This window comes from Crocodylus porosus, unplaced genomic scaffold, assembly GCF_001723895.1.
Source record: "Crocodylus porosus isolate Cpor-Errol unplaced genomic scaffold, CroPor_comp1, whole genome shotgun sequence".
Classification (NCBI taxonomy): Eukaryota; Metazoa; Chordata; order Crocodylia; family Crocodylidae; genus Crocodylus; species Crocodylus porosus.
Window position 1 is genome coordinate 9,643,958 of NW_017728916.1, and position 23,937 is coordinate 9,667,894.

Genomic DNA, 23,937 nt, shown 5'->3' on the forward strand with positions numbered 1-23,937 from the left:
GTGTAATGGTGCTCCTATTGCCTCTCGTAGAAGAGGTTCTTAGTAGCTTGACTTAAAGACATGGTGAAGTTAGGGTTTACCTTGACCTGCTAACTTGCATACCTTGCCTTCACTAAGATTTTGCCTTGTTGCATATTGGCCAAATGTTTATTAGTGAAGGCAGAGCTGTGGGTACCTGAAAAAACATTTGGGTTGAAAATGAAGTTTTAGTAGTGATGTGATGTCTCAGCCGTGAGAGCTGCTGCTGGGGACACTTACCAGCAGTGAAAAGGGATGCAGGTTGAATGAGTAGGTGAGTGGTGTGGTACTTTCTTGTAGGGTAGAGACTTGAATTGTAAAGTGGAGAGAAAAGCTTAAGGGATGAATGGACGGTCTGTTGTCAGGAGAATAGATGAATTTAGCTTTAATCTAGCAAAAGGGAGGCTAAAAGAGGATTTGAGCACAGTTTCTGAGGTCAGAAAATATCGGGGAGGAAGAAGAAGAGCTATTGAAGGTAAAGAACAACGTTAGCCCAAGAACAGGTGGGTATGAACCGGCCAGGAACAAATTTAGGCCAGAAATTAGATGATTCCTGACCATTAGAGCTCTGAGGGTCTAGAATAGCTTTCCAGTGGGTATAGCATGAGCAGAAAGTAACTCCTTATAAGATGGAGTTTGGCCAGTGGTATGGTGCTTGCAGGAGCCAGGGACTGGACTCAGTGATGAAGGAGGTCCTGGGTTCTTCTTGTCTCTGTTGTTGGGTGCTGTGTTTTCAGCAGAAGACTGCACTCCTATCCTCAGCCTCCCACCTCCTCTGTCTTTAATTGAGAGAAATGTTTGTGTCATAATCACTTTTTTGACTCAACGCATTGTGCACTTGGATTGATATACATAGCAGTGCTGGCATTTCTTCCTTAACGTACCCCGTAGCTATTTAAAGCCTCTGTTGACACATAGTGGTCCTCCTCTCACAACTACGCTTCCTAGTTGTTGTGGACCTATTGCCAGATGCTTGACAAGTCCTCAGGCCTATGAAGTAAGTCTATAAAGTTTGTCTGACAAACATGCTCTTTCTGCCATAATGTTTGATTCTGAGGTATTTATCCTTTTCAGTTTCAGGAGCATATAACCTGAGTCGCTTTAGACCCCTAGTTCATGTTTCCTTGCATTTGCTGCATGACATTGTAGAATGCAAAGTGTTCCATCGTTAGACCGTCCCCACTCGGTATTGCCAACACGTGAATTGTTACTGGGATTCTTGCTCCATGAAGCAGCAGATGCTGGGAGATTTATGAAAACCAGAAGCTTAGTCTGGCAGATGATGAAGTGCATTTTGCTTTCACAGTTGACAGTGCTTGGGCATGAAGTTATGACTGGGCGTTAGTTGTATCATTCATACCATGTAGTGATGGTGGCAGTTGCTCTGGTGGATGGATCAAGTTAGAAAGACTAGATTTGTTACTCAGAATTAGACTGGTTACAGTCTTGTCTTCAGCAGTGGCTAGTACCCATAATGCACTTGTTTCCTTGAGTCCTGTCTCTGGTGCTGCCAGTTCTTTGTTAACATGAACTGTTGCAGCCCATAGCCGCTTACAGTAGTCTTTATTCATAGTGAGAGCTCCTGAGAAGGGAGACAGCTTAGAAAGAATACCTAGTTGAGCTCCTTCATTTACTAATATCTTTGATCCAAGTGTCTGTTGGCGAGGGCACCTTGTAGTTGCAATCAGTGTGACAGAGTCCTGTTACTGGTGGTAGCTGGGAGTAACTGATGAGGAAATAAACTCTTTGTCTTTGCTGTCCAGAATCAAGAGCAGCTGAAGGACGATGATTCTGATCTTATTTTGAACGACGGAGACATCAGTTTGACATACGGGGATTCTACCGTGAACACTGAATCTGTAACGTCTAGTGGTGCTTCACGGAGGTTTGCTGGAAACAGCTCTGAAGAAGCACTGGATCGGGAACTTGCTTTTGGGGATCATGAACTTGTAATACGGGGAACACGCCTGGTTCTTCCCATGGATGATTCTGAACCTCCATCAAATGTGCTCGATAGCGCAAGACATGGCCCAGCGTAAGATTTATTTTGTTTGGTTTAATTGACAGTAATATTTGCATATATGATTATGAAGAAATATGTACTACCTAAAAGCTAATGCATGTCTCAAAATGTCTAAGCTGTATAAATATTATTTATATGGTGTCAGAAGAATATAAATATTGTCTACAAAACAGCTTGTCAGAAGCAAGCTGCAGTTTTTTAAGTTAAAACCCATCAGGACTGCACTGTGTAGAGTGGAACTGTTTTAGGATAAGAAGCTCTGTGCCCAGTGAACTTCTTTTAAGGTGGCGTGGAATAGGTTTTGAGGAGGACTTCAGGTCTGGGTTAAGCAAAGTGGCTAACTTGAGTCCTATTAGCATTCAGATTTCCGCTGAATGCTACCCAAAATGCCAAATGAAACGTTTTCTTTCTGTTGCTCTGCCTGCCCAGAGTAGAAAGGAGAAGTCAGCTAAAGATGGGAATTCTTTACTTTTCACCCAATAATGGTTACAGTCTCTATGATATTGAAATAATCACATTATATTATTGGCAAAATGTCTCCTCAAAAACTGGCCTAATAGTCTACTAGCCAGCCGCATGTTGCACTGGAAGGGGAAAGGAGGCATTTTGTTCTGAAGTGACTCACCCACTCTGTCCACGCCACTTTTGAGAGAGGTAATGATTGGCATTGGCAGAAGCCACATGCAGTCCATCTCAGACTGAAAAGCCGTGCAACGCAGCAACCCGCCCACAAGTTGGAGTTCAGTTTCACTCTTCCAGAGAAGTTTTGTGTTTGCAGTAGCGTTTGGGAGGCATTCGCATATGCACTGCATCAGACTCATTGCATAGGCTTGTAGTCGGTGAGTTTGCATTTCAGTTGTAACTTAAGCAGCTTTTTCTAGAAATAGTAAACCAATTCTAAATGTATTTGAATTTTAAATTCTGGGCATTGACCATGTCTTGTGCGATTGAAGCTCTTTACTTCTTAGTCACTGAGATTGCTGAATAGGTGTACAAGGCCCACGGTTCCACGCTATCCCCTGGAGGCAGATCTATCCCCATAAGCATAAAGGTTTGTAGATTGAAACCTACCTGCAGATTTCTTAAAAGGTACTTCAAAAATTAAGTGGTACTGAAAGGGAGTTGTCCGTCCTCCTGTATAGTTAAAATCATTGCACTTTGTTTGATAACTTCTTAGCATGCAGCGTGTCAATAATCTCCCTGATCACTCGTCTCTTTCTGTTTAATAACAAATGTTTGTGAGCTGACATGTTTTTTACATTTTTTTTTCAAGGAAGAGCACAGAACAATTTGCTATTTCACATTAGTGTATTAGAAATTCTATAATGGAAATGGCTAAAGGTGCAGTGAACATTTAAGAAGCTGCAAACTTTGTCTTTTTTTCCTTAAGAAAAGGTTGTGGCAAATAATTTATTGCGCATAATTTAATTTACCTTTTACATTATCCAGCTTCCCTTCCACAGTCACAAATGCACTCCAGGCCTGTTGTAAAGTTAGCTTGCAGTCTGTCAGAACGGGAACGCACCTAAGAGGATACAAGACCTGCTCCTTGGAGGCACTGAGTGTTCGTGACTCCCATTGACTTGTATTTGAGAGGACTCTGCCCCTCTCAGGGTCAGGACTTGAGATGCCACAGCAGTTTTTTCCACCCTTTTGGCTGTTTCCCCACAACTACTGTAACACTAACCAAGAGCGGAAGGCGATGCGGGGAAATATTTATCTTTGGCTGAGTGTATGTTTCTAGTTCAGGAAATAGATTTAAACTTTTTTCATTTTCTCAGGTCTAAGTAACATTGCCTTAAATTTACTGAAGTGGAACTAATTTTTTTTTCTGGTTTAAATGTCCCCAAGGAAACGCTTTTTTCTTTGTTCCTTTCCAAACAAAATGTATCATTTTTTCTCCATAGGACTCCTCTGTACCAATGTACATGCTGTTTATAGTTAGGGAAAACAGAATCTTCATTGCACCCAGGAAATGGCAGTTTTAGCTGTTAACGTAGCCATTTGTTTAGTGCTAGCCTGTTTGTTTCCTGCTGTGCAGGAATTCCATGACGTGTGCATTTTATATGACGTCTCTACCTTAACTTCATGTTTAAAAAAGAAAAAGGAAAAAAAAAAGTTGATAATGTTGTTGTTTTGGTTTACTGCGTTACTTCTACATCTTTTTGTTTTATTTTGCCTTTTTAAAGAGGTATGATAAATAACTACCTCTTGTTTTTTCCTGTCTAATCTCGCTATGAATTCAATTTACAAAACCCATGAAGAGATCACAGGCTGTGAAGAACAGCGCTGCTGTTCTGATCGGCATTTGATGTAGGTGCACCCACCGGCTGATATTTCTCTGTTCCTAAATAATCAGAGGAATTTGGTTGCCTCCTGCTCTCTTCCCCTGGAGAACCCACTGTCAGAGCAGTCTAGTTCTCCAGCTTTGTCTGTTGACCTTCTTCATGGAAAATCCTTGTGCCTCCAAATCCCATCCACAACCCCACTGCTCGAGTTCCTCTTTGAGACTCAGTGCAGGGGGCTAAAGGGCTCCGAGGGCTAGAGCTGAGCTATTCGCTTGCTGGAAATCAATGGCAAAACTCTCCTTGGCCTTGTCTAGGGCTTTGCCTACACTTCAGAGCCTCTGCTGCTGCAGCTGCACTGGTATAGCTCTGTCAGCAGAGCCCCTAGTGTTGGTGTATGTCTTTAAAGCCTAATGTGAGTGAGAAACTAAGACTGAGAACCATGCCTTCATTCACAGATTGTCAGGGGCTGGAAGGGATCTTGCAGATCATTGGGTGCAGCCATCATCAGTTCATCTCTCACTCGATAGCATTGGCCACTGCCCCTATGCCACAATTAACTTTTCTAATTGACTGGTGTGCAAGTGCCCCTTTATTTCTCTCTCCAAACTTAATGCTTTATCTACTGTTGGTGTTTGCCAACATGTTACCTTATTCCTTAACAATTTTGGTCAGCATCATGAGGTCTCAAAATACATAAAGAGATATGAACAGTTTGGAGGCTCCAGGCATTACACTGTGTGTGAAACGTTATATGAGGGGATTTTTTTTTTAAATGAAAGCTGGACCAGTGGGTGAATAAACCTAATCCTGAAATCTAGAAGGGATTCAACAGAAACAACCCAAATTGGTAGGAAACTGATGGTTTTCTTTCTTTGGCTGCTGTTGAGAATGCATGCAGCTGGATCTTGAGATGCTGAGCATCTTCAGGTGAAACTCTGAGTGCTCAGCCCCTCTCAAAGTCTGGCCCTGAGACCCTTTGCCAAGTACGTAAGACAGCCTCATGCATAATTCTGCAGCTCAAATAAAGAGGTGGAGAAGTCACCTCTTTGGAGTCTTCTCATCTGTAAATTGAATTTGTATGGGGTTTTTGCACATGAAAAAGCACTGTAGGTCAAGTTATGGTTTATACTAGTATTGTTGAATTGTCCGGTAATGGCATTAACCTCAATAGTTGTGGTGTTTGTGCAGCTGATTTGTGATAGCTGGTGATCATTTTTGCACCTTTTGTTTACACTGACTAAATCTTTTACTGTTATATTGTACTGTGAAAGAAGGATTATGGGCCTATAAATGTTTTTTTTTTCCTTGAATAAGTCTGTACTGTTTCTTTAATTCACAAGGAAATAAATCTGTAAGAAATTTAAGGTATGGCATATTTGCTATCTTAAAAAATTTTGTTGCAGCGCTGTGATAAAAAAATAAGCAGGCACCACTGAGTCAAGTCAATGACTGTACGGAGTGTGGCTTCCCACACTCCACACTGTTTGCTTGAAACAGTAGATTGAACTGTTAAAAGGCATTAACACCCTGAACTCAACCAGAGCAGCACCCTTGTCATTTTGGACTTTGGAAGTTCAGCAGGTTTGGAGATGGTGGGTACTTGGTTCTTAGTAATAGTATAGTAGCATTATTTAGGAGCCTCAGTCACACCCCTGAACCCTGTTGTCACAGGAGCTGTACAAAGCCAGAGCAAAAGGACCATCTCTTCCCTGGAGACTCGGCAATCTTCGTATAAAAGAGGAGGTGATGAAGGAATACAGTGGGCAGATGCAGGGAGCATGAGGACATAATGCGATGGTACTGGGGACATGGTAAGCAGCTGTTACAGCTCTCAGTACTTACAGACTGGAAAGCAAAGGCACCAGGGATGATGCAAAGCAGTGGCAGGCTTGGGTTTAAATCTAGGAGTTCAGACTCCTGAACTTCCATTTTAACTGTACGGCCATAGTTTTTCCCTTCATGCCAGTGTCTTAGAAAAAGCACTTCATTGGTTCCCTCTAAGTATGTTGTATAAAGTATTTTCTGTTGCAGATGTTTATGATTGACCCCCCTGACCTGGTGTTACACACTCTCTCTTCACGTAGAGATGCTAAAGCAGTCGTTCTTTTGTGCAGAAGAAGCAATGGAGCTGTTCTCTTTTTGTCTGAGTACACTTGTCTGTAAAAGTCTGTCTAATACATCCAGATAGCAGATCATGAGTGTGCTTTGGTTGTTTGTGCATAAAACCATTTAGCCTAGTCAGCCCACATTCCCTTTTGCAAGTGGGAGATTTGTACAGTGGTCAGACAGCAAGGAGGCAATGGCAATGTCACGTTCATCCTGTCTGACCTGTTTGCACCTTGTGACCTGCACTCAGCAAGGAGGCCTCTGTTTTACATTTTCTGGACCTTGCTGATTTTTGTCTGAGGTGCTGCATTCACCCACATGCAAAACTGACTACAGACAAGCTAGTCCAGCCTCAAACCACAGACAAGAACTGCTTGCCAAGAGTCAGCTTTGCTCCAGACGTCTGCACCACTGAAATCCACATGAAAAATTGACCCAAAAATCCTCAAGGCAGTGTTGTTTTATTAAAGAAACATATTCAGTTGAACAGTGACTGTCACACACAGCTGCTCTACCTGATTTGCACAAATCATAACAAATGCAAACACAAATTGTATAATTTACTCCACATAAAATTGTTCAAGTTATTTAGAAGCTGAAACGTGGTTGAAAGAGAGCTGTTATTCAAAGAGCAAGACATGGGGAAGGAGGAGGGTACTTGACAGCTAACGCAGCATCCTGGTGGTGCACACAGCATTTACCAGTATTGATGAGGGGTTGGTTGGTTGCTTAAGATGCTGTGTAATGGGCACAGGCAAGCTGTGTGGGCTATAATGATTATAGAGTGGAATAATAACAAAAACATTTCCATGTGGCTCCAATAAATTTTGTCATGGCCCTTTGATAAAAAGTAACATTGTTACTGATGGGGTAATGATGGGTTAACATAATTAATTTGTGCTTCTGTAATGAAAACCAGGATCGTTCTGAGTTTCTCAGGAGAAGCAAGTGCTGTTTTCTTCAGATCCCCTCCTCTTGCTGGAGAGATTGGTGTATTATTTCTTTTCTTGTCCTTACTCTAAGAAGAATTCCTACGGTGGTGGGTAAGAGGAGGTAAGTTGCTGCACCGTGAATGCTTGAATGGTCTGTGCAGTAACACCCTGACATGCACCCTAAACAGCTGGACTGTGCTGAACTTTTATTCACAACAGCTATTTGTGTATAAAAGCCAGTGCAAACACGGAATCGGCTTCGCAGTAGAACGAGCACTTTAGCAGTAGTTTCTTCTCACAGCTCCTCAAAAGAGCCCAACACCATCCATCCCTTCCCCAGACGTTCCGACTCCACAGAAGTTCATGTTAACAATGTAATATAAACTTGGTTTAAAAAAAAACTTGTCCAAGCCTTGTAGGGCTAACGTTGGATTTTACCAGCTGCATCTTTATGCAGAACACATGTTCATACAGTGCTGTTCCCCTACTCTCTGGGCTCTGGAGAAAGTCATGAAATATTAAAAAATAAAAAAAACAAAAGTCTTCTGTTCTGAGTCAGATTTATTGGATATTTTGAGGTCTTGCTTGCCCTCAGTTCCTCCAGCCTATCTGTCCTGCTCGGATGATGCAGTAACGCAAAGTGACCCTGCAAATGTGCAAGGACTTACCAACATGGAGAAGTTTCTGGGAGATAAGGTAAGGGGTGACCTTAATGCACAGTAGCCATTCTGTCCCTGTGGGTGCCTCCGTCTCAGGCAGGGGTTGTCTATGTACACTTTAGCCTGATTCACCTTGAAAGTAGATGAACCTGAGCTACCCAAAGGCACTTGAAATCCGGCACAAGGATGTCCACGTAGGGAACGACTGTGTGGTAGCACTTTGTACTAGCTGCCCTGGGCTGGCTCCACAAATCAGGCCTACCTTATAACAGGCAAATTCTTATTCATTGCAGATTTCATTTGGGGGGGAGGAGAACTGCAGGACCAGGAGGGAATACATTCCTGCATGTTGATAGGTTTTTTCCCCTCTCACCCCCAAAACACACCTTGGCATCTGCCTTCCCCTGGCAGTTGCTCTACAGGCTGAGTTGCACTAGTGTATCTTCAGATGTAGTTTTAAACCACTTTAGGGAAGCGTGTCCGCACAACCTTCTGCACCAACGTACTTCATTTTGAATCGGGCTGCTTTCACTTGAGTGGCAGCTGGTTAGGAACAGAGTTAAGTTAAACGGGTACTTCATTCCTCCCAGAATTGGAGAAGTTTGCATCATAGATTCATAGATGTTAGGGTTGGAAGGGACCTCAGTAGGTCATCAGTTTAACTAAACTGGTGTAATTAAATGTGTGCAAAGTTGCATGTGCACAGACAGTCTCAAGGTTCCTCAGGCCACTTAGTATTGCATTTTAATCCTTGAACACACTAATGGTTCTTACAGTGCAGTTCTTGCTTCCCTGCTGCCCTGAAAGATGGGGCACAATTGGGGCATTCCCAGCCTCGCGCAGTGCTCTCTGCCGCTGTCTAAATGAACTTCCTGTGGGGCCTGCCAGAACCTAAACCCTGTACTAGCTGAAGGTCTGTGAATGGGCCAAAGATCATTATGCTGCATAATGAGCCTGCCCTGCATGGCCAGCCCATGCTATTACCATCCCTGCTGCTTGCTCTAGATGGTGCTCTTACAAAAGAGGCCTGGCGTTGTGAGCTCTCACTCCTTTTATGCCTGGGACATTTCACTTCATGTGCCCTGCTCTGCTGGGAGGCAAGCGGTGAAGCGAGAGAGCTGCCCTCTGAAATCAGGGAGGCAAAAGTGATGCTGCCCTGGGCTGAAGCCATTTCCCAGCAACCTCTGTCCCCTCCGTAGTGCAGTCATTATGGGAGCAGCTTTGGCTATGCTGTATTCTCTGTGCAGACAGACCTTAGCCTTATTTCAGTCAGCTGTTCCTCCTGGCAATGCCTTTCTGATTTTTTTTACCTTTCAACTTAGAAACCCATCCATCAAAATCCGACATGCATTTCCATGCCCACTCTCCCTGCTTTTTAGGGGTCTGGCATTGCATTGATTACACTGGGGAAAGGAGGCAGGTGCAGCATTGCAGCCTGGCTCTGGTTATTTCTGATTGTGTTGCCTCTATCTACCTGTCTCTGAGGGTTTGACTGAACTTGGATCAGCACCAGCAGTATTTCATCCCACCTCATTCCTATTTGGACTTCCTCGCCTTACCTCTCATGCGGCCTCCTCGCCCGTTCTGCTGCTTCATTAATCAGTGCTTTTTCTTTTAGCCAACAGATATTTTTAGAAACCTGAAGGGCAGTGACAAGCTAAGAGTATAACTGATTTCAGTTGCCTTGGTGGGATGTTCATTAACACTTGGTGGGAGGCAAATTATGCTCCCTCTGGAGCAGCTGACCAAGTCATGGATGTTGAAAAACTCACACTGAACCAGAAGTTTGTGCAAGTACCATTTTTCTCCGAGGACCCCCTCCCCCTGCATTTTTCTCCAGGTTTTCCTGCAGATCCCCTTCACTGAGCTGCCTCACTCTGACCCTTTTCCAGGGTGCAATCTTGAAACAACCAAACAATTAGGAAATTGCTCTGTGGCATTAAGCTCCTTCCTTCCTTTGAACCTCCTTTCTCCTCTGTAAGAGTGCTTTGGATAACATCTCAGAGACCTGGTAGCACTGGTCATTAGTAATTAGCAGTGTCACCTGGGGCACCCTAAGCGAACTGCCTGAGTGAGAAGGGTAGGCTTGCCCATGGTAAGGGTGTGTTTAAACCCTTAGTCTTAATCATCAAAAGGCTGGTCTGCACTCTAAAGTCTTGAAGTCCTAGCAACACTGGCTTGCATGTGAAAAGATCATACCCTAGTCCAGACACAGATATACAGAGAGAAGAAGCTTCTGCCAGGTAAGCTAATGTGGCTTGTGGGGAGGTGAGATATAAAAACTCTGCTGGAAGAAAACACTCGTCAGTGAGCATGTGCTAAGGGGCTCTCCTGGCTTAGCAATAGGCAGCAGCTCTGTGCTGTGGACAAGGCCAAAGGTAGCCGTCTCGGATCCTATAACATGGCAGAAAAATCAACCTGCCGTGGTCCATGAGACGCACTGCATGCGAGTGAAAAGGATTGTAGGATTTGTGTCACAGGATGCTGCTCTCTGGGCATTTTGTGGGTGGAGGGGCTGTTGGCAGCGTTGAAAGGGGCTTTTCCTCTATCTCTCTGTGCTTCTGGGTAGCACAGCATGCAAGCAGCGTTTGTCGGAGGGCAGGAATGTGTTGGAGGAATCACCCTGATGCCTTGTGTCTGATGCTGCAGCTGGAGACAGGTGTGGTCTTTTCAGATGCTTAAGGATAGACGGGCCTAGCAAGCTTGTTCAGTGCCCAGTGTGGGGGTGCATGCCAACTGGTGTTGTGAGGGGAGTCTTACCTGCTGCTGCTGTAGCCGTTGCATTGGCAGCAGCAGAGATGGAGAGAGTCTGGTGGCTGCAGCCCTATGTTGCAAGCTCCCCGGGGTCCTATTTACTCCCAACCTAGATATGCTGCTGGGCTCAAGGAGGATGCACCTGCTGATGGATGTCATGAGAGCATCTTGCCACTCTCCCCCTGCCCACCAGATGCACAGCTGGGTGTGGAGCCGCTCCCCACCCCCTGGTTACTACTTCACTCTGGCTGGGTTTGTAAAACATAACATTTGTAGCTCCGTGAGTCTGTGGCTAGAAAATAATTGGAATATGAGACAATGGGAGAAAAATGAAGAGAATGAGTTCTCCCCGAGAGCTGCAATAAAATCTGTCAGGCTAGTGAGAGACCGCAGAGACGTGGCAAGTATTTGTCTCCTTTGTGTATCCAGTGCTGATATAGCAACAATGGATAAAAACAGCCGCGTGTTTGGGTAGAGCCACAAACGCCTCATTTCCCTGCTGAGTGGCCTGGCGGTCACTCTGCAGCAGACGAGGCTGATACAGGACCTTGTCTCGGCAGCTTTCGCAAGCCCTTTCCAAAGGTGGTAATTCAGCCTCTGGGCTGATCAGGTAGGTACAAACAGACGGGTAAACTGAGGCACAGGGCTTGAAGACATGGCTCTGGCACTCTGGAGGAGGGGAGCTCTTCAACGTGTTCTGCCCACCTATTGCTATTGACACGCGCTGAGCCTGGAAACGTTGCCCTGAAGCCGCTCCGGCGAGGTCCCCTCAGGGAGACGAGCCCTAGGTGACTTGTCCGAGTCTGTGGCAGCAGTAGGTCTGTTCTGATGCCCAGGCCACGTGCATTGGCCTCCCCAGCTTCTCCACTGCAGTGTCCAAGTTTGGGCTGGGACTGCGGCACAGGGCAACACAATGCTGCGCTGCAGTGATTGTTCCAGCGTCTGGTGATTCCTGTCTGCCTCAGAGGGACCTGATGGTAAATGAGAGGCTGCTTTGGTGAGGGGTGAGCTCCCAAGTGAGGTCCTGCAGCTACAGCAGGCAGAGCGAAGGCCTCCTGTGGCTCCAATGCTGCTGGCCAGCACTGTGGCAGGGCCGTGTCCTGGCTCTTCCCAGACCTAGTTACAAATATCTCAGGGTCTGCTAATGAGGAGCTTGGGGGATTGGTTTGACTGACGGCCAAGTCCCATGCTCAGAAATCAGCCGGGGTCCAGGAATGGAGCAGAGGCCTCTGCTCCGTGACGCTGGGCAGATGCCTGATGGAGGGGAGCCCTTCAACCAGGTGTTCTAGGAAAGCTGCGCAGTGCACCTCTGCCGCTCCCATCCAGGTCTGTGCAGAGACCGCTCTGGCTCCGGCCCGTTTGAAAGCATGGCTTTCAGTACATGCCAAATACTTAGACGGGTGTTTATACAGGGGGAGTTTGTGCTTTTTAATGGGCCTTTTAGAAGAAATTCCACCAGCCTTCCTGTTGCAGGAGAAGCCAAGGAGGGCGATGCTGTTGTGTCAGAAGATCCATATATGGCTGTGATTACCCAAGTCCGCATGTTCTGCAGAATACTGTGGTCCTATCCACTTTTAAGGTTATATGTGAACATTTCTGCTTTCCTGTTGGCATCAGCACTCAGGAATGCAGCCTACAAAATACAAAAATGTATTGATTCAAGTTGTCAGCTTTATGCATTGTGTCAGTTTTATTAATGGCAGCCATGAGGCTCTTTCTTCTTTGCTACCACCATGCAGTGTGCTAAAGTGAAAAGACAGCACAGTATTTGGGCTAAAATGTCAGTGTTGTATCTAAATAGCAATATACTCTGACTGCTGGATTGCCCTGGTCCATGAAGGGTGCCTGGGCTCAGACAGCAGTAGTTGTGGGGCAATTTCGCCCTCATTGAGGACTGCCTTGTCAGCTCTTTGCTGTGGATGTTGGACTGCTTTGAATTATTGCTATTCCAGTCTTAGGCTCTTAATGTCGTTTTCCTAGCACATGTCAGTGCACTCGTCCCTTTCCTGTGCAAACTGCTTGCCATCAAACGGTATTTCCAGGCCCTCCCTACAGTCCCCCCTGTTGTCTGAGCCTTGGGTCCTGCCTTGGCACCTCAGTCCTGGGCTATAGTGTCCCCTGTTATTCCAAATGTGCCTGTTGCAGCAGTGTTACATGGGCACCTCCTTTATAGCATCCCTGCTAATCTAGTTCAGGATCACATATCTGTCTATACCCAGACAGCTCATATCTGCTTAGCTGTTCTCTCTTCTGCTCCCAATGTACCTGCATCCATGTATTTCACTCCACTGCCTGTCCTCTTTGTTCTGTTCTGTGTTGGCAGTGTTTTAATGCAATATTTTATAGTAAATGGCTAAATATGTTCTTTTTTGTTACAACGCCAACTCAAATGTGGGTGAGGGAGAACAGGGAAGAGGAATATCAAATGCAAAGTTGCTTATCTTTCTGTTTTTCCAAATAATGAACAGAAAACATCGACCTTTTCAGGAGGAAAGCAGTTGTTTGTGAATTAAAGTCATATGAAAGCACAAACATTGGTGAGTTGATTGTTTATATTTGCGCAGTTTAAAACCACTGTTTGTTCAGAATGTATTGGCCTGGTTTGAGCAACAAATGCAGGAGAGAGGCTGGAAGCAGTCATGCAAGGTGTGCAGATAGGCTGTGGATAGAGCTCAGCTTGCTGGGTCTGTAGAGAGAGTACTGTATTGTCTTGCACATTGGCTACCCTCAAATACGATGTGCACTTTGTTTTTTGGGAAGGGAGGCTGAAGAAAAAAAAGTTTGTCCAGAGTTATGGCTCCATAGATAGAGCCTCACTCACCCTCCCTTTCCTGCTAAACTGAAAGCTATAACCCTAGCTGTAGCTGAAGACTGGTCTCCATGGGTGACTACAAATTTGAAAAGAGCTAAAAACAATCTGTAGTGCTGTAAAATAGGAGAAGCAGGACCAAGAGTAGCTAGTAGACAGTAAAATTGCTGGAAAAAAGAGGTTAGCTTGATTGGTGGAACATCAAGACTATAAGGGGACACGGTTGTTAACACGTATGGAGTGGAGAACAATGAGCCGTTGAGTCATTTGACTGCTTCAGGGGCCTGAATAGAAAGGCCACAAGGGATCAAAGCAGGCAGAAAATCAGCTTCCCTGCTTAAGGGCTGCACTCCAATTTTGGGGAGCTGATTTAGGTGGAAGTTGTATATGGCATGTGATTAAATATGGTAGTTACCTGTTGGAGCAGGACTTGGGTGTTGCAGGTGCTCCTGGCCTGGAGGAGAGCAGCCTTTGAGACCACCCTGGAGCAGTGTGTCCTGGTGAGTGAGCCGTTGGGCGTGCGGGGATCACTGTGACTAAGAGCTCTGGAGCTGTGCAAACAGGATGGCTAGTACCTGGGTTGGCCGTGCTGCTGACCAAACAAAATGGGTAAGGGTGAGTCAGAGGAAATACTTAGGAGACAGCTATAGTGTTTCTTGTACAGGCTTTCCCCCTTGCCCTCCGCAGGGGATGCTTGTGGTTCTGTGATCCCAGGACGCTGTGGGCCCCGGACGTGGCCTGGGCTCAAACCCGTTTAGTTGGATTGCACCTGGCTCTTGTTGCTGCCATGTACCTGGCAGAGGGGCTGTATTCTAGCGCAGACTGGGATGCTGTTTTGGGCATGGGTTGCAGGCCTGTCTTTGACACGAGCCTTGTGCCCAGCTCTCCATTGCAGCTAGCGCCAGGTCAGTCACCATGGGCTGCACACTCCTGCCAAGCTCCCTTCCCCACCCTACAGCTGGCGGCATGCAGCCCCTCCGGATGCAGCACCTACTGTCCTTGCTTCTCACTCTGACAAGTCCTTCCCAGGCTGTGCTCAAAGGACCTGTTCCTGGGCAGAAAGAGAAGGTGACAAGCTTCCTCGTTCCTTGGGGAAGCCATGAGGACATTCCCCAGGGCTCAGAGATGAATCCCAGCCCCAGCGGTGCGGTGCAGGGGAGAAGAGACTTGCTTAGGGGCCTGTGCCTCCATGCCGGTGGGCTGTCTGTTGGCTGACCGCGCTCCAGCCACAGGCAATGCGATAGTGGCAGGGGCTAGGGGAAAGCACAGGCTGCACTTTGACATAACTCACTGGTTACTGCCACCAGTTTGTCTGGCCCATTGCCCCTCACTGGGGTTTATATGCTGGGCTCCCTTTGTGCTGCTCACATTCAGGCATGCTGCCAGGCCTGTGGCCTGTGTTACCTGTTTCCTTGCTGGACTGCCTTGCTGGTTTGTCAAAAATTGATCGGGCTCCACGTAGCTCTCGCATTCTTCCTCGGGCCCCACATCTTAGCTGCCGAACATTTATTCCCACAGTCACTTCTGTTCTTTCTTCTCATCAGACATGCCCAGCCCTCATTCGGGGTGGTTTTAGGAAAATTACAATGCCCTATTTTTCACAAGAGAGATTTCTTTTAGCAGAGAGGAGCAGTGTTTCCTGACTCCCTAGTGCAGTCTGTGGTCTCTTGAACCTAGTCTGGACAGAGAAGGGGCACTGGTTTAACCTAAGCCAGATGTTTAAACTAGATCTGTTCAGGCAATTCATACCACTCCTATTGGGGTTTAATAGCAGCTGGTTGATTAACTTAAACTAACACAAAATAACACATGGTATGGAAACTGAGGCAGACATCTCATTCAGACAAAGGTTGTGCACCAGGTCCTGTAGCATCATTATAGTCCTTTAAGGAGGACTGCACTGGTGCTATTTTCAGAGCCTGTTATTACAGCTCCCTTAGCACCAAGAGATTTCTAGCACAGGAAATGACTTTCATAATTTCTTTAGTGCCAAATGCTCTGTAATTTTCCTATGGCTATTTCTTTTTTGTTTGTGAAACACAACCTTTGGAAAGCACTCGCAGTTTAATTTTCTGCCAAACTATAATGAATCATATTGTCTAAGCAGAGTCTGTCAGCTCAATTTGTTTGACATTTGGTATATTAACAAAAATGCAATTGCAAGGAAGTTACTAAGAACAGCTAGTTGGGCAGCATTTCAAGTCGCCTGCACGCTAGAGCAGCTGCAGCATAGTATTGCTGGAGCCTTTTCTCATGTATAGATGTTACGTTTTTCTAGGTTTAATCCAGACTGCAGCTGTCACTATATACACGTGGATGTCTGTAGTCCAAATTAAAATTGCATCCAATCTGAACTAATCTTCACTGAAAGAGGATTAAAGTTAATGCAGACCAGGGCAGTCCAAACTAGGCCCTTTAAACTATTAATTAATGTGTATATATGGCAGGTATGTAGGGCTTACTGTTGTTCGTGCCCACCACCGGGTGTAGAACCAGACACCCCTTGCCGTCTCTATTGCAGAAGTACAGAAATGCAAGAAAACCTCCCCAGTCCGGGTCAATGACCTTCTGTTAACCCTTAATTTGAAATGAAATGTGATTCAAATGGAGTGGCGTGAATTAGTTAACACGGTTTAGGAAGTGGTGAGCGTGTCTACAAACAGCCGTTATCTCTTAGTGATCTTAATCAAATACACTCAGTTAGCTTGTCTTTGGCTTTCCGGTGTATGGGGCAGAACAGGGCTGCTAGTGTGGACTATAAACAGTGTTAAAAGGGTTGTCATCTTGACTGCCACCCTAATGGCAAAGCCTTTGAGTCTTGCCGTAATCGTGCTGGTACTGTTAGCTTTGATTTAGTGAGGGATGGTGAGGCCTAGCGGGTAGGAGCGTTGTAGTAAATTTAGTTAAGGGATGGGGTGAATGGAAATGAATCGATCTGTGAGACTATTCTGATCTCAAATCTTAATTTATTGAACGTATAACCAATATTTAAGCAAGGCTTTAAATACAGCACTTAACTTCCTAGCAAGCTATAACAGTCAACAAAGATATTCCCATGCAAGCCGTCCAGTGGCCAAAGTGAGCTGAGCTGGCCAGACATCCAACATTGCACCGGGGTCCAGTACTTGTTGTGGCTTCTCCTGTGTGTTGCTCTCCCAGTAATTTAAAGTTTTATTTTTCTTGGTTTTATATACTTCTTTTATAGTTCTCATCTGTATGTCCGAGATACGGTTGTCATAAATATCCACCAATCATCTTTCCCAGTGGTCATTTTCCTGTTAGGTCGCTCTCTTGGACTGCTAAACCACATCCTCTCTTAACTCTTGGGGCCATGAGCTATGAAAAGGTCACCCTAAGCTGTGACCCAGTGGCTTTTGTGTTTAATTAGTGGCGTTGGTTATGTCAAGGCACACAATGGTGTTGCTTATGCTAAGCATTTTGCTGAGGTGGCTTGCAGGCCTACAAGAGAAGTAGCCTACAAGTCAGGAGGCCTGGGTTCAATTTTTGACTCTGCAGGTCATCTCCCGCGAGCCTTTGACCAGCTGACTTCATTTCTCTCCTCCTGGTATGGTAAAGGGGGCCAGGCAAAGCACTGCTCACTGGATAGTAGGTGAGGAGTCACGTCCTTAAAATCAGGTGCTTTAGCCTTGTCACAGAATTGGGGCCCTTGTTGGTAATGGTTGAATTCTGGGTCACAAGGGTGTGAATGCCCATCCACTGTCTTAATTATTTAGAGATTTCTTAGTATTATAATTGATTTTGAATTAATATTCATTTAATATTAAAATGTGGCTGCTAGCACATACATGCTTTTTGTCATTGTATTTATACTTGTATCACACTCCCCCCCCCCCCATATTATAATATTATTTTCATGCTTTTTGTTATAATTGGTGAGTGAACCTCTTGATGCCTAAGATCCAGACACGCACACGTGAGGGCAGGCCGGGCACAGCTCCTGGGTCCCCATCCTGCCACTTGCTCCACGGGGGTGCAGAGCGCTGCTGAGGGAGAGCCCCAGGCAGGAGCCCCTCTGTACTGGATGTCTCCACTTAGACATGAGCTGCAGCCACCCCTGTAGCTCTGTCCCAAGGGTTTTGATGCATGTCCCCCAAGTCCCCGGTCTCAGGACTGTCGTTCCTCTCCTGCTTCTGCTGCTCATCTCGGCCATTCGATCCAGCTGAATTGGATTTCCCGCAGCCTCCAGCTTTTCGTGCGGCTGTTTCAGGCGGAAGACCGAGTGGAATGTGATTTGTCACACTTCAAAACCTCCTCTAATAAAATATTTATTTGACACCGGCTAGCTCCTGGGTTCCTTGATTCACATTTTTTCCCGCTAATATTATATGAAGTGAAAATTCATAAAGTAGTCTGGTTAAATGTAGCCTGGTGCCTGGAGGCCATCTCTTCAGAACGGGATGATGAATCTCTGGTGCTACAAGAGATGCCAATGTAAAGGAACGCTTTGGTTAAAAACATGCTGTAAGGCTTGAAGATCAATAACCACACACGCGTTTAAATCCCTTCCAAGTATGAACAGGATAAGCTTCCATTCACTTGTTTTTAAGTCTCATTCTTTGCCACGCGTATTCTTCCTTTGCTTCAAACTCTTTTAAACTGGGCAGATACCGATCCGGTTGTGCAGCTCTGTCGATAAGGAGCAAGAGGTGAATGGGTAGTCACGGGGGCGTGCATTTGTCTTATGCATAGTCTGTTTTGCATATGCAAATATTTCAGCTAGCAAATAGTATCAGGCTCCTGTGAGCATTTTTCTTTGTGGGAGGAAAAGTGATCCCATGCCTGAGTTTAAGCATGATCCATCCCCGAATTAAAAGTGAAAATTGAGAGCTTCTGGGGCCCTTGACGGCACTGTAGGATTTTACAAGCTTTCGGTAGTCATGACTAGGGATCCTGGTTTTCTGTGATGTAATAAATTCCCCAATTTTCAGTTAAAAAAAAGTAACCCCAAATCCGCATTTTCCATGATTTAAATGAAACAGCACTAATATATATAGTGGTGTTTATTTTTAATCATGGAAAAATGTGGATTTGGGGTTATTCTTTTTTTTTTCTTTTTTAACTGAAAATTGGGGATTTTTTAAAATCAGGATCCTTGGTCATGACCCAGCCAGCAGAGAAAGAAGTTCAGCTTAGTGTATTGGAGATATTTCCTCTCCTTTCATACCCTTTGGGTCTTAGCTGTTGTTTCTGTATCTTCTGCTTTAAGCTTTAAAAGACCTGACCGCGCCCCTCAACAAAATGCCTGGGGTCTGCTAACCACAGAGTAGAAAATCTGGAGAATTTGGATAACTCCCCCTGGGCTGGGAGGTAAATCCCGTGGACAGTGCCAGAACGTCCCGCATTTGTGTTGTTTCTGGGAGCACGGGGGGAACATTTTGGGTTTTGTGTTGCCTTGGCTAGCTGGGGCACGAAAGATCCCAAAGGGGCCATCACTGGCAGGGTCTGATATGTCATCTTTTATAAGTAGGAGTCACCTCAGCAAGTTTTCCATGCAGAGGCAGTGCAGCTTGCACTGGGGGGAGCGTTTAGGTGTATGCCAGAGGGTGACGCACACAGGATACTGCCGCTTCCCTTCATGTGACATCCCAGTGATCCCTGGCAGTTGCTTTTTTGGTGGCAGCTGTATCTCCTGATACGGACATTCAGGAAAACGTGAGGCATGGCATTGTCTTTTCATGATGCATCAGGCTAAGAGCCCAGAGTGATATCAAACTGGCCTTTTAATCCCCTCGCCTGATAATTGTTCTGGAAACATACAGTGCTCCTGCCTTCCTTGACCCCCTGTTATACCCTAGGGATGGGAATGGGCATCACCGCCAATTTTATTCTTTGCTGATTTGCAAACTTAAATCATTTGCAGTGCGCTAACTCGATCGCGTCAGCGCTGTGGTGCTGTGTGTGATGCGATCCAGTGACCTGTTGGTTACATGTGTCTGGGGCACGGACCTGCTCCTGCTCCCACTGACCTCCAGTGGCTTAAATGAAAGCGGGACATAGTCAGTCTGCCTCACGCCATCCTCAGAATAGATGCGACTGGGCTGCATTCATTTTACAGAGCTGTAAAATCGTGGAGTGCTTGTCTGAGCCCTTCCTGGGAGTGAAGCTGTCTCCATTGCACAGGCTCAACAGCACGGACCAAACACTTTCTTGGCAATGGCCCCATATCATTATCAGGATGCTAATATATAGCCCCTCTCCATGAAGGATCACAATACCCCCGTGGTATGTGTTATACAGGTTGCGATGCACTAGCTTGGAAAGCCTTGTACTTATGTGCTTAAGCCGCTTGGAAAAAGTTGACATCATTTGATGTTTTAACCACACGGTCATAAAAACCAAACACGTCCCACCCTTCTTTCGTCCCTGAGAGAAATGGTTCCTTTCAGCCTTTCCAGCAAACTGCCAAAGCAGGCAGTGATTTTTTTGCTTATGACCTGCAGGGCAATCACACCATCTCCTGGGCATTTTGGAAGTCTATTTCCATGACAGCATGATTTAATCTGCAAACTCTCTGGATTTGGCTGGTTCCCTCTTCTTGCAAACAAAGCTGATGGTGGGATAGTTCATGGAGCTTCTCCTTGTCGTCTGTTTTGCACAGAGACCTAGAGCAAGTTGTGCTGCAGAGAAAAGGACGGGTCCTTTCATTTTCTGTGGGCTTGGTGTGTCGAGTCAGTGGGAGATTGGAGCAGAAGCAGGACAGTCTGAGTGGTATCTCTGAGGCCTTAGGAGCAGCCTTGTACTTCCAGCATTTTTATGGGGCGGATCATTGTCAGGGAGTGAAATCTTGTTATTTGCTAATGATAAATAAAGGTGACCTCTGTGCTTTCAATCAGAATTGATATGGAAGACTTTGGCACAGCTGAGATGAGGCTGCCATAATGCAAGTGATGCACAATAGGAGCGTGCCCAAGCGGTGTGGGGCTGGGTCAGGATGGCGTATGGCTGTACTGACCCTGCTGTGCTGCTGCAAGTGCTGGAGGTGGACGGTGACTGCTGTCCCCAGAGCACACAAACATCTGGGCACCGCTGGGGATTATGGGGTGCTTGGCTCTGCACAGTAACTGCATCTTGAGCCACACAATGGCAGCACATCTGGGACTGCTGAAAGGGAGATGGTGACTTCTCGTGGAAAGACTAGTGGCTGCTGAGCTATGTTTGCCTTATACAGTTGTCAACGCCTGTGTGAGTGGGGCAGGCAGATGTGCAGAGCTGCTCTGAATGTTGTCAACATCTGGAAGATCTCCGCCAGCAAATGGCAGCAGATCACCAGGACCACAGGTTCAGGGTTATCTTGTGTCCTACTCTGTGGCTTGGAGCTGAAATCGTACCAGATGCTGCGTTCTGGCAACATGGTGCGCGTCTGTGGGTTTAATGTATCATGGAGTCAAGGCTTTTTACTGCTTTGTGGAAGATCCATTTTACGATGTTTGTGCCCTTTAGTTCTGCCTTTGTCAAAACACTCTGTACTGTATATTGGGGAATGCAAGTAACAAAGCCATTTTACTGCCCAGCTTTATGCAACATGGAGCCCATGGTGTCATAAACTGCAACAGAAAACAGCGCATACTTCTTGCCACTCCTCGGTGCATGTGTCTGTCCGCACAGCATGCGCGTGCTTGTGTTGTATGGATCACAAACACATATGGGTAAAATGCAAGATGCCTGCCTCTTGTCTGGCCCTTCAGGAAGGAAAGGCTCCCAGAATTTGGAACTGGCAGGGTGAGAGGGGTCCCAGTATTCACTGTTCTCATGTGGGAAGAGGAGCCTGTGTGTGCTGAATTTTGGGAAGTGCATGGCTTGCAAGCATCAGTCTCCACACTGCACCTAGATATATCCTCCAAATAGGTTATGCTTCAGCCTCCTCTCCAGGAGCTGTTTCTGTATATCTCTGTCTTATTCTGCAATGTTTGCACTCTGCTCTGTCTTTCTGCCTCTTCAAGGAGAGCTCCCCTCTAGTCCTTTGTGGGCGCATCTACACGAGATGTGTTAACATGCATTAGCCTAATTTTAATATGCATTATAGGCATGTCTCTACATGTAGATGCCCTTAGTGAGCATTAAAAATGGCAAAATTAGGTTAATCATATATAAATTTGGTACCTGCATTTGCAGATAAGAAATTTAGGCATGATTTGTTAAAGTACATTAATGCATGCATGTGACCCAGCACTAACTTTAGTGCAGGTCTGCCCTTCCGCTAGGGGGACATGGCAGGACTGAAGGGACTTGGCACAAACTTTAGGACCAGTCCCTGCATGTGTAGACACCTGCCAAAAATCGCCTAATGTGCATTAAATTTAGTCACGCTTATTTGCACATGTAGACGTGCCCTGTGTTGCTATCAAGAAGTCACTAAATAGCAAGGTTAGAGGTGGCATTGACTTAGAGGGTTGATGGTTCGTGGGCTTGGGAGTTTTGGATGTTTGCAAGGGACCAGCAAGTAATTGCGTGTGCTCCTCATAAGGAATCATTGTAGTGGAGGATGCTACCCTGATACAAGTTAGTAAGAAGCAGGGGATGATTGTTCAAATAAATAGCAGCTAGCCCAGCTGGATGCACGTTTGTGCTATTCACTATAATGGTTCCCCCCTCCCCCCAATCACCAGGGGCAATGTAAGCTAGAAAATCAACACTACATACACAGACAGCACAAAGGAGGCACTTTGCTGTGCAGTGTCTGTGCCCTTATCTCTGGTTTTAGGTCTGTGTTGTTTCAGTTACAGCCATGTGCAAGGCCCGCTGCAAACTGAAGAGTTCTGCAGGGCTTGTTTTGAACCGAAGGGAATAGTGATGCCGTTATTCTGATTACACTTGGTCACGCCCTTTGATGCCTCACTTCGGAAAGTATTCCTAATGAAAAAAACTAAGAGCCAAAAGATGCAAAACTTTGCTTCACAGCTGGAGCAACAATTTCTTATATTGTTTTATGGGCCCTGTAACCGACAGTTCGTTAAACATACCTCCATTACCATATATTGTAAATGTAAAACTGTCAGCGCAGTTAGCTTGATGAAGGGCGGCAGGAGCCGGTGGCTTGCTGATGGTTAGGAAGCAGGAACGTGAAAGGAGCTGGGTGATGGGTGGGGGCGGGAGCTGGCCTAGTGGGGCCTATGAAATAGCAAAATATCAGGGAAAGAGTTGTAGGGTTGAAACTCCTTGGTGCAGACACCAACTGAAGTATGTCATGTGGGGGAAGAGGGAATCCTCCTTAGGGGTAGTTTTGGGAGCAAGGAACGCTGTTTTTGTTGGGTAACCTAAGGCCAGGTAGTTAGAAAGCTTTGCACTGAACACTTGGTCCCCTTGCCGTGGCACCGTGCTAGAAAGGGCTCGCATGTGTAGGTGCCTCTAGTCACCTGGGGTGCTCCTGGTTCTAAGCCAGGACTTAAACTTTAAGAGGTGATATCCAGACCTCTAAGCTGTAGACCTGCAGGTAAATGGACAGGTGGATTCTGGTATAAGCAATGCAGTGGAGGAGGTGGGGGGCATCAGCTTAGTCTGAAATAGCAAGGAGTCCACATGAGTTTTTTTGGGTTTTTTTTGCACTAACTCGTCCCAAACTTAACTTCCCATAATTTGCTTCCAAGGGGGATTAACTTACTTGGCCTATTCATTCAGACTAAGAACTGCATTGTATAGACACAGGGCATTTTAATTTTGAGCGGAGGAGATTCATATGCTGGATGTTGGCTGCCGCGGTCCCCCTGCTTCACCTGTGGTAGGTTTGGGTGTTGTGGCGTGCGTTGTGTCGGGGTGGATGGTAGTTTCGCGAAGAGTTTAGATTGTGGATTTCTGTAGGAAGGTTTGGATAGGGATGATCCTGCCTCAGGCAGGTGGTTGGACTAGAGGGCCTCTGGAGAGCCCTCCCAGCCCCACTTCTTTATGACTGTGATCTCCCCTCCATCCCACATGTAGACAAGCCCTTAGCCTTCAGGAGAAGGGTCTTGGTTTCCTTTGCAGAGCCTCTGTGGAGAAGCAGCCCTCTGTGGCACTGTTACTCCTCCAGTATTTCCAAATAAAGTTCTTCCAGCAGTTAGCTCCTCAGTGACTAATTCAGTTGAAATGGTTTCAAGTGCCTCCACTGCTAGTTTATTTCTGTTTGGAGAACAAGTCGAGGATTAATTTTTCTCCTTTTTTATTATGTTTGCCAAAAATGAATATACACAATAAATTAAGAGTCTTTAGCAAGTAACTGTCTTAGCACTGGGTGACTCAGAACTGCCTCAGTGCATTTGAAATGAGCTGTGTGAGTCTCACCATGTGCTCCTGTCATAGTTTCATAGTTTGTAGGGTCGGAAGGGACCTGAGCAGATCATTTAGTCTGACCCCC

At 45.9% G+C, this 23,937-nt stretch overlaps 2 protein-coding genes and 1 long non-coding RNA gene across 3 annotated transcripts in view; 2 read left to right on the forward strand and 1 right to left on the reverse strand.

The window, feature by feature from the left end:
- The window catches only part of SLC9A6 (solute carrier family 9 member A6), a 30,538-nt gene extending 22,625 nt beyond the window's left edge, over positions 1-7,913 (forward strand). The window contains exons 15-17 of the mRNA XM_019536172.1: positions 910-1,015; positions 1,782-2,053; positions 6,001-7,913. Of these exons, the coding sequence (XP_019391717.1) occupies positions 910-1,015; positions 1,782-2,053; positions 6,001-6,064 (442 nt within the window). The 3' untranslated portion in view covers positions 6,065-7,913. The remainder of the gene's footprint in view (positions 1-909; positions 1,016-1,781; positions 2,054-6,000) is intronic.
- Positions 3,301-5,707, reverse strand: LOC109311006. Its single transcript, XR_002101370.1, has 2 exons — positions 4,127-5,707; positions 3,301-3,872 (listed from the first exon to the last, which is right to left on the reverse strand). It is a non-coding gene; the product is annotated as an uncharacterized LOC109311006 (long non-coding RNA).
- Positions 7,914-10,070: 2,157 nt separating the features above from the next.
- The window catches only part of FHL1 (four and a half LIM domains 1), a 49,950-nt gene continuing 36,083 nt past the window's right edge, over positions 10,071-23,937 (forward strand). The window contains exon 1 of the mRNA XM_019536410.1: positions 10,071-10,269. The gene's annotated coding sequence lies outside the window, so the exon portion shown is untranslated. The remainder of the gene's footprint in view (positions 10,270-23,937) is intronic.